General features: G+C 47.5%; 1 protein-coding gene across 1 annotated transcript; it reads left to right on the forward strand.

The window, feature by feature from the left end:
* Positions 1–149: 149 nt before the first annotated feature.
* Positions 150–8028, forward strand: LOC119277462 (probable methyltransferase PMT23). Its single transcript, XM_037558744.1, has 8 exons — positions 150–1131; positions 1713–1862; positions 2158–2428; positions 3011–3121; positions 3683–3851; positions 4108–4371; positions 6971–7165; positions 7271–8028. Exons 1-8 carry the CDS (start codon positions 334–336, stop codon positions 7467–7469), a joined length of 2157 nt encoding a protein of 718 aa, XP_037414641.1. The 5' UTR covers positions 150–333; the 3' UTR covers positions 7470–8028.
* The last annotated feature ends 2640 nt before the right edge of the window (positions 8029–10668 follow it).

The following is a 10668-nucleotide window of genomic DNA, read 5'->3' on the forward strand; positions in this document are numbered from 1 at the left end:
TCTAGTAAACTGACTCATGTGTGAATTAATAAAATAGAAAATCTCCCGGAGAAGTTTTTGTTCCTGCTCGGTCCTGCGGTTCGGTGGCCAACCAAAATTGCCCACACGGCGGCATGCAAAAATATCGCAACAAACAGAGCCGACTAGGCTTAGACTAGTCACCTTCCTGGCCTCCCTTCACTGAAACCATCCCGCGCCACCGCGCGCCCCACAGCGCCGCACCTCCTTCCTCGGCCACGGCCGCCGTACCGGCGTTCCCGGAGATCTATATACCTTCTCCCCCTGCCCCTTCCCGCTCATTTTCCGCAACTCCGGCTTTCCGAAGCAGAAGAAATGACAATCTCCTCCGCCCTCTCCTTCCTCTCCGATCGCAAGCGCCCCATCGTGATTTCCGTCGCCCTCTTCATCCTCCTCTCCTCCCTCTTCCTCCTCCTCAGCCCCGCCCCTTCCGCCCTCCCCTTCTTCTTCTCCCCCACCTCCCGCTTCTCCTCCTCCTCCTCCTTCTCCCGGGGCGCCGCTCCAGCGCCTCCCCAGACCCCATTGCCCGCCTCCGCTTCAGCGCCGCCCCAAACCCCAGTTCCCGTCTCCGCTTCAACGCCGCCCCAAACTCCAATTCCGGTCTCCGCTTCAGCGCCGCCCCAAACCCCAAACCCGGTCTCCGCCGACGCATCTCCACACGGAACAGTATCTGGCGGGAGCAGCAGCAGCGCCGCCGATCTACCCCGACTAGAGACTGACGCCACTGCAGACGACGCCGACACCAACGCAACCCAGCTGGGTCACGGCACGCTGCCCGCTGCCGCTGCACAAGTGACCACATCGGTCGACACAAAGGAGATCGCCACCGGCGTCTCGGGCGGGAGAGGTGCAGAGTGGGGAGGAGTCGGCGGTGGCGGGGAGGAGAAGCCGGTGGAGGCACCGTCGTGGGGATTGTGCGTGGTGGGGAAGCGGGTCGAGCCCGCGGACTACATACCGTGCCTGGACAACGTGAAGGCCGTCAAGGCGCTCAAGTCGATACGGCACATGGAGCACCGGGAGCGGCACTGCCCCACGGAGCCGCGGCCGAGGTGCCTGGTGCCGCTGCCCGCGGGGTACCGGCTTCCCCTGCCCTGGCCGCGCAGCCGTGACATGGTGAGGATGCCTGCTTGTCTTCTTCGGTAAGCGAGGAAGCGGTTTCGCTGCTTGTTTGTTTATTGAACAATGTAGTAGCAGCAGTATTTTTATAACATGGCTAATGTGTGCTCCCATGTTTGCTAGTGCTTGCGCTCTTATTCCACAACGTAGTATTAGTTTAATATTGCTATAATTGGTGATCTTATGCTCTGATTAAGAGGTAGTGTTGTGCTGTGTGGTTTGCTAGTGCAGTTTATTGTAAGGCGGAATGTTCATATTTGCACATCCTCCAAACGCAATAGAGAACTCTGTTGGGATTGTACCCTTCATACTCCAATCTTATTATACTGTACCTACGGTTAGTTTCGGATTGGAAGGGTGGTAATACTTATGAATCACCCATTTTAACCAGTTCTCGCAAACGACCTTTGCCACATGGTTACATGTGTATCCACTAGATGAGATTCGGGCATTTTTATACTGACGTACTTAGGCACTAATTCTTCTAAAGTTCAAGCTTGCAAGTTGCAATAAGCTAGAGCGTGTTTTATAACACGACTTCTAACCTTGTCATAGCATACTCCTTTTGTAAATTTCAGATTTGGTATAACAATGTTCCTCACCCAAAGCTAGTGGAATACAAGAAGGACCAGAACTGGGTTAGGAAGTCTGGTAATTATTTTGTCTTCCCTGGAGGTGGAACTCAATTTAAAGCAGGTGTGACCAGATACATCCGATTCATTGAACAGGTATATTATTTCGTGCCCTTTATTTGCTTTTGAACTCATGAATTTCCATTGGAGTTGCGTATTTATGATGATAAATCTATTTATGCACATTCTTGGTGATACTTAACTATTAAGACAACTGCACACCGTAAGTTGATTGTTTCAGTGACATGCTTCTAAAATCGACATCAAATACATGGTGCATTCCTATGATTATCGGTGCAAGTTCGTATTTTATGACTTCAGTATTGCTAATATAATAGCTCCCCTTTTTGTTTGCGATATCTCACAGCTTGCAGTCATTCTGTTTCAATAGATCATGCCACAAATAAAATGGGGAACTCATGCAAGAACTGTGCTGGATGTTGGATGTGGTGTTGCCAGCTTTGGTGGATACTTGCTTGACAGGAATGTCATTACTATGTCTATTGCCCCAAAAGACGAGCATGAAGCTCAGATACAATTTGCTCTAGAGCGGGGAATTCCGGCATTTTTGGCAGTGATTGGAACACAAAAACTTCCCTTCCCTGACAATTCATTTGATGTGATCCATTGTGCACGGTGTAGGGTCCACTGGTATGCTGATGGCAAGTACTTTGAACCATTCCTGCTATTTATCTTGTGTAGTTTTGCTACTATTTATTTTCAAGGTTCAGTATTTGCGGAGGAAAGGAATCTGCTCCCAGGATCATATGATCCCATGTTTGGTTTTGTGTAATTCAAAAAAAAATCATGGATATAAAACATGTTAGAATATGTGTCATGCAATTCCTGTGTAAAAACATTATTACATATGTACTCTACAAAAATATACTCCCTCTGTAAAGAAATACTCCCTCTACAAACATGTTAGAATATGTGTCATACTCTTATATTTCTTTACAGAGGGACTAGTAGTCAATACACATCTTATGTAATTTAAGTCTGTTTTTTTTTTCATTTTGCAGTGCATGTATTATCATTATTTTGCACAAATTATTGCATTTGCACATATCTTTATGTGCTCTAAATATATGAATTGCTTGATTATTTTTGAAGTGCAAATAAAAATGGGCTCCATATGATTCCAGGAGCATCAAATCCACCTCTTTTGCCCGCTTTGCTTTCTTTAGTTGGTAGCTTGGTGCAAGCATTTTTAATTTACAATTTTACTACCTTGGGGCATACAGGTGGAAAACCATTGTTGGAGCTCAATAGAGTACTCAGGCCTGGAGGATATTACATCTGGTCTGCGACGCCAGTCTATCGACGTGGCAAGAGAGATGAAGATGACTGGAATGGTTAAGCTCTATCTTTTCCCGTCATAATGATTGTTATCAACATAAATTTTCAGCCTACTATTAGTATTGAACAAATTATGCATGTTTACTGAACTGGAGATAATTTGTCTCTGACAAGGTTTCATGATCTCTAAGCATATATAATAGCACCATATACAAAAATTATGATCTCGTGTATACTTTTTATATCAACATGCAAAACTGTTTTTTACCGTCTAACTAAGAACATGAATCCATAAAAACAGTGGAAAGGCAATGAGGTAGCTGTGTCAGTTGATGTAGTTCATTAGTTAATTCATTGGTATGAAAATTATGTTCATTATGCTTGAACCTATACAAGACATATAAATGCTAATCATCTTTTCAGTTAGACAAGTGGTAAGTGGTAAGACTTTTAAAAAATCGGACATCATTTCCACTAAGGTTAATAAAACAGGTTTGCATTACTACCTAGGAGCTAAATTATTTGTCCTTAGGCCAACAACCCTGTCTATTTTGCATCCATCGTATGATTTGCGGTGATCAACTTCTTGCTAATTCGATGTGTTCAACTTCTGGCAGCAATGGTTACTCTGACCAAATCAATCTGCTGGAGGACCGTTGTAAAATCAAAGGATGTTAATAGGATTGGAGTTGTTATTTACCAAAAGCCAACCTCAAATTCTTGCTACACTGAGAGGAAAAATAATGAACCACCTCTATGCTCTGGGAGCAATGGCCACTCTCCATGGTACATTTTCTTCGGATGACCTTTGGTTCATATAATGTCACATGCAGTTCAGGCTTGTAATATATGCTAGTCTTATACTAGTTACCAGTGGTTAGGATCATTTGTCGGATGGATTGCTGCATTGGTGGGCCATATATGATTTGTGCCATGTGAAAGTAACTGGCTATGGAGATATAGGCATCAGATAATATTTATGGTAATGTTCTTTTATGCCAGTGATATAATAAATACTAATGTTCTAATGTATCCTATTCAGGTATACTTCTCTCGACAGTTGCCTCTTGTTGCCTGCTCTGTCAAAGTCAGGTGCAGGAAATAGTTGGCCCATATCCTGGCCTGAAAGGCTTAACATCAGATCTTCAACTTCATCTGAGAATTCTTCTACTTGGTTTTCTCAAGAAAATTTTGATTCTGATACAAAAAACTGGAATGGCCTTATTTCAGAAGTATATTCCAGTGAATTTGCAGTTAATTGGTCTAGTGTTCGGAATGTTATGGACATGAATGCTGGCTTTGGAGGGTAAGGAAACTCAGTTTGTTCCTTTATGCAAGTCTTTTTTTTAACAAGTCATGACATTAATATATTTTTCGAGAAAACGCAAAGGACTCTTTGCGTTTCATTTCATTGAAAAGATGAGTAGGTACAATCCTCCTAGGAGGTGGTTGTTACAAGAGTTGTCACCCTATCAGTGAACATCCCAGTTAGTGGGGAGGACTACCCTGAGACCCAATGCGCCAGCTTCTGCCCAGCATTTGGCCTCGGCCTTGATCCTATCTACGAGGGTGGTAACCGAGGGGCGCGCATTCTCGAAGACGCACTCGTTGCGCTGCTTCCAGATCATCCAGGGGACAAGCACGGCGAAGGATTGCAGGCCTTTCCGTAGCGCATGTGGAGTCTGCCCTTTTGTTCGTTGCCACCAGTCCGCGAGGGTGTGCTCATTGTTTGGCGGTTGTGAAGGTATCCGCGCCCAAGCCAGCACGTCGTGCCAGGTTTGCCGCGAAAACGGGCATTCTAGGAGCAGGTGCCACATCGACTCTGGGGCCTGATCGCAAAGGAGGCATCGTAGATGGTGCTGTAGGCCGCGACGGGCGAGTCTTTCCGCCGTCCAGCACCGGTCCTGGCTGGCCAACCAGTGGAAGAAGTGGACGCGGCGCGGCGCCCAGCTCTTCCAGGTGAGTTTCCAGGAGGGGCATTTAGTGGACCCGTGAAAGGTTGCAGCGTAGCATGACCGTGCTGTATAGGTGCCACTAGCCGTCCATCTCCAGTGCATTCGGTCAGGCCTGTTTGATAGGCTGATGTGCTGCACGGTTTGCCAAATCCTGAGGTATTGGCCAATCTCATGGATCCCTACCACTCCTTGTATGTCACGAGCCCAAGCATTGCCCGCTAGGCCTGCGGCCACCGTTCTTGATTTGCGCCGCCGTTTGGGTATGCATAGATAGAGTGCCGGCGCGAGTTCACGCACGGACTGACCGTTAAGCCATCGGTCGTCCCAGAACAGTGCCGTGTGCCCATCGCCAAGCTCCATGGTCGTCGAAGCAAAGAACAACGCGCGCTCCTCGCGGGTGAACTGGAGGTCGAGGCCTCGCCATGTGCGGTCGTCGTCCGTGTGGGAGAACCACATCAAGCGCAGGCGCAGCACAAGGCCAGCGCGCTCCAGGTCCTGGACCCCCAGTCCGCCGTACTCGAGCGGACGGCATACCCGTCGCCAGTTGACGTGGCAGTGTCCACCATTGGCAACAGCGCGCCCAGCCCACAAGAAGCCGCGCTGGATCTTCTCTAGTTGTCTCAAGGTCTTCTTGGGCGGCGCGAATGCGAGCAGTTGATGTATCGGGATCGCGGCAAGCACTGATTTGACCAAAGCCAGCCGCCCGGTTTTGTTCATGAGCCATGCTTTCCATGAGGGTAGCCGAGCAGCCACCGAGTCGACGAGGGGTTGTAGTTGGGCGGCTGAGGGGCGGCGAAGCGTGAGCGGGATGCCGAGGTAAGTGATGGGTAGCTCCGCTTTCACGCATCCCATCTGATCGATGATTGCATCCGCCTCGGGGTCACCATTAAGTGTAGTGGCAGAGCTTTTGGCATAGTTCACGCGGAGGCCGCTTGCTTCACTGAATAGGGCCAGGATCGCGCGGACGGCCTCCACGTCGCCTTGCGTGGCGTGGCAGAACAGCATCACGTCATCGGCGTACAGGGATATTGCCGGGATGTCTCGTCGGGGGTGCAACCGCTGCAAGATGCCGGTGTCGTGGGCGCGGCCAATCAGGCGCCCAAGGATGTCCACGGCGAGCACGAAGAGCTGCGGTGATACGGGGTCGCCTTGGCGCAGCCCAGAGCGATGCCAAACTGGCGGTCCCGGCTCTCCATTGATCATGATCCGGGTGCTCGAAGAGGATAGCAAGATCGCGAGCCACTCCGTGAAGCGAGGTCCGAATCCGTACTGGCCAAGGGCCTCGAAGAGGAAGGGCCATGAAAGGGAGTCGAAGGCGCGCGTTAGGTCTAGCTTGAGCATCACCCTCGGGGCCCCAAGTTGGTGCAGCAGCCTCATCGATTGCTTGACGAGGACAAAGTTGTCGTGCAGGCTCCGTCCCGGGATGAAAGCGTTCTGGTTGCGGCTGACCATGTCTCGCAGATGGGGCGCGAGGCGGAGTGATAGCACCTTCGCAAAGATCTTTGCCACATTAATATATTTAGTGCTTCTGCTTGATCCCGTTGAAGATGTTTGCCCTTTGTTTGCTGAATAGTGTAGACTGTTAGTTGGTTTATATTCTGATTATTGATGAACACAGTTAAGGCACTGGATCCAGTACTTGTCATTCCTTATTGAGTACTTATCTTTTGGCTGTAGAAGACAGGAGGATACTGTTGTTTACTTGTTTTCAGGAATGAATTTAGGAAAAATGGTATCTAGTTGATTGTTACTAGATTGTTAAATTAATGACCTATCTTTAAAGCACATACGACATGTTTACATGATTCCTGATTTCCTTTGGCTGGTTGCGTTTGCTTGAAGTATAATTTTTGTTTTCACAGCTCCTAATTTCCTTCAAAATGCTGACCACTCTAGTTACATGTTTTGTTTCATGTTAAGATATTTATGAAAGTTGATCTCTTATTCCAGATTTGCAGCATCACTCATTGATCGACCTTTATGGGTGATGAACGTTGTACCCTTTGATCAGCCGGACACTTTGCCGATCATTTTCAACAGAGGTTTGATTGGTGTATATCATGACTGGTGTGAATCTTTTAATACATACCCACGGACCTATGATCTTCTTCACATGAGCTATCTCCTTCAGAGCCTCACAAATAGGTACAATAGCTTGCCTTGAGTCTTGAATAACTGGTACTGTACATTATTATAACATTCTCTTGTATGCTAGTGCAAGCAATCTTATGCCTATTTTTTTTGTTTTAGGTGTGATATCATTGAAATAGCAGCGGAAATTGACAGGATACTTAGACCTGGTAGATGGTTTGTATTGCAAGACAATATAGGAATGATTAGAAAAATGGACCGTGTTCTTCGCTCTCTGCATTACAAGACCGCTATTATGAGGCGGCAATTTCTTGTTGCCAGGAAGAGTTTCTGGCGCCCTGACAGTACAGGTTCTTAGTTGCGATGATTCATGCTTCTCCTTCAGATGATTGGTAAACAAGAGTACTCTGACAGCACAGGTTCTTACACGTGGTGATGCCTGCTTTTCCTTCAGATGATTGGTAAACAGGAGATCCCTGACAGAACAAGCTCTTAATCGTTGTGATCCCAGCTTGTCCTTTGGATGATTGGTAAACCAAGTGACCTGATTCTTTGAATTTTGATTGCTTTGATTCTTTGTGTGGCACAGATGACACTCAGGCAGCCCCCATGTAAATGATCTTTCTCGATTTGTCTGCAGTTAGTGTGATCTTGCCTTTGATTTTGCTGTGCAGAGGTTTTTTTGTAACATAACTTAAGCCTGTGGCTAGAGTAATCTAATATAAGAGCATTTAGATCACTAAACTAGACAACTAGTGATCTAAACACTCTTATATTAGTTTACAGACGGAGTACTACTGTAGCAAATAGTTTAGTGCTAACAAGTTTGTGGGTGCTGGAACGGGAGCATGTCTTATAGGACCATGCTTCGCTGATTTTGCTTTGCAGCAATAAATTTTATTTCGTCCTTCGAAGTACTCCATCTTGTGCCGTCTATCTTCATGAATCAGGTTGTTGAGCGTGCATTTCAAGACAACTTTCTCTATGTCCAGAACCTCATTCAGAGTCTGCACAGGGCCAAGAAAGGTGCAATCTTCCTGAAGTTGGACATTGCCAAGGCTTTCGACTTCGTCAAATGGGATTGCCTACTCGAGGTGGGTTTTGGTCAGAGATGCCACGATTTAATTGCAATATCGCTTTCCTCCACTTCCTCCCAGGTAATTCAGAATGGCGCACCTGGGCTGCTGCTGTTCTACCACCGACGACGCTTGCAACAAGGCGACCCTCTCTCTCAATTCCTGTTCTTGCTTGCCATTGAACCTCTACAGCGCATCTTCGCGGGCGTCATTGAAGCTGGTATCTTCAAGCCTATCATGCACATATTGGCCTCCATCGGAGTAAGCCTATATGCCGATGCTGCCGCTCTTTTCTTAAACCCTTACAAACGGGAGATGAAGGCCATCCAATTAATACTTTCGGCATGTGGGTCTCGGCTTTTCACCAACTTAAACAAGTCCTCGGCCTTCCCCATTTGCTGTGATGATCAGCTGATCACTGAGGTGCTCTTAGAGTTTGCTAAAACCATTGATTCCTTGCCCTGTAAATACCTTGGGCTTCCCCTTAGCCTTCGCAAGCTCAGGCGTGCTGATTTCAAATATTGATCGATAAGATTGCTGCAAAGCTGGCAGGATGAGCTTATGCAACGCTGATAAACTCGGTTCTTACATCTATAACCATCTACCTTTTGAAGTTCGCTCGCTCCCAGTAAATGGATAATCAAAAGGATTGATAAGCTAAGGAGAAGCTTTATATGGAAAGGTGGCGATGAGGAGGCTAAGGGAACTATGCAGTCAATTGGCAGCAGGTTTGCACCTCAAAAAGTATGGCGGGCTTGGTTCGCATGGCAGACTCAACCTCGTCCTGGTTCGGCATGCAACTGCCTTGCTCTCAATTAGATATGCAGCTTTTCAATGCATCAACCACTGTACGCCTAGAAGATGGGCATAGTGCAAATTTCTGGAAGTCAAAATGGCTTGATGGGGTTGCACAAAAAGAACTTGCGCTCACTCTTTTCAAGTTTGATCGCAGGAAGAACCATATCGTCACTGGGGAACTGCAAGACCAAAGATGGATGAAGAGGATGGAAAGATTAAACTCCCATGAATGCTAAAATACATGCTTTCCTACAGCTTTGGGAAAATGTTCTGAATGTTACTCTTATTGAAGATCGAGACGCCATCCACTGGAACTGGACGGAGGCTAAGCAATACACTTCCAGATCAGCCTACTCCGCCAGTTCATTAGCCCTAATTGCCAATCCTGAACTTGATTTGATCTGGAGGCCCAAGATTGAAAGAAAAGTAAAATTCTTTCTGTGGACTTCGGCTCAAAATAGTCTGCCTACTACTGACAGGCTTACGGCACATGAGAGCGACGTCCGCCCGTTACTGGCCATTACTCCTGGCGGGATCTAGACTGACCTTACCTATCAACACTAGTCTTTCCCGTATACTTTGTTCTCACTTGTGCGCACCGGGACCAACTTCCCAGTCGGTCACCCATTCTGAAATTGCTTCAAGCTAAGTACACTTAACTTTGGAGTTCTTTCCAAATAGACACCCAAAAAAAGGAATTCCTTATTGATATGAGTAGTCTATCATCCCTGTTAAGCTAGACTATCACATACACCCCCACTCAAAGGAACCGACATCATCGTTGGGCGACAGGAACGTTTCCTCTTGGCACACGTTTGTGCATCCAATTCTGCACATGTGCCATGCCTTGTGCCATGATGGGCCACAAACTTCATGCACAACATGACCGCGCCCCTGACCCGCAAATATCTTTGTAACCGCGAGGGTCGACTCTGATACCAACTTGTAACACCCCGGACACACCTGCCGGTTACTGTCCGTTACTCCTGGCAGGATTTATATTGGTCCCACAAATCAACACTAGTCTTTCCCGCACACTTTATCCTTACTCATGCGCACCTGGGACCAACTTCTCAGTTGGCCACCCATCCCGAAATTGCTCCAAGATGAGCACCCTTAAATTTGGAGTTCTTTTCGAATGTGCTATTAGAAAAGAAGGAATTCCTTATTGATATAAGTAGTCTATCATCCCTATTAAGCCATGCTATCACAACTGTGATGTTTGTGCTCTCTATGATCAAGAAACAAAATCAACACTTCACCTCTTTGGCATTGCACCTTCGTGCAAGAAGTTTGACACAAGCTACAGATCGCCCGACCCTTGTGCTGCCCGACTGTCGGGGGGATGACCCCGGGTAGGCACTAGAACCCGGATCAAACTCAAACTCCTTTGCGAAACATCGGCCCGGATGGCGCCCCTCAGCCTAGCTAGGTCTCCATCCGGCTCCTCAGCGCAGCCGGCTGGACACGACAACCCGGCCGGTCGGCTGGTCGCCTACCGGCTGGTGGCGGGTCAACGGCCATCCCGTCCTTCCATACAACAAGACTGCCCTCCACAACGGAGAGCGTGGCTATAGTGAGGCCTCCCCGCAGATCCAGGCGACCAGCTTTCGCGCTGCTCGCCACTATAGACCCATGACGCCGACCGTCTAGTGACGCAGGGAATGACGACCTACAGTGCCC

The sequence above is a fragment of the Triticum dicoccoides genome, chromosome 3B, assembly GCF_002162155.2.
Source record: "Triticum dicoccoides isolate Atlit2015 ecotype Zavitan chromosome 3B, WEW_v2.0, whole genome shotgun sequence".
NCBI lineage: Eukaryota > Viridiplantae > Streptophyta > Magnoliopsida > Poales > Poaceae > Triticum > Triticum dicoccoides.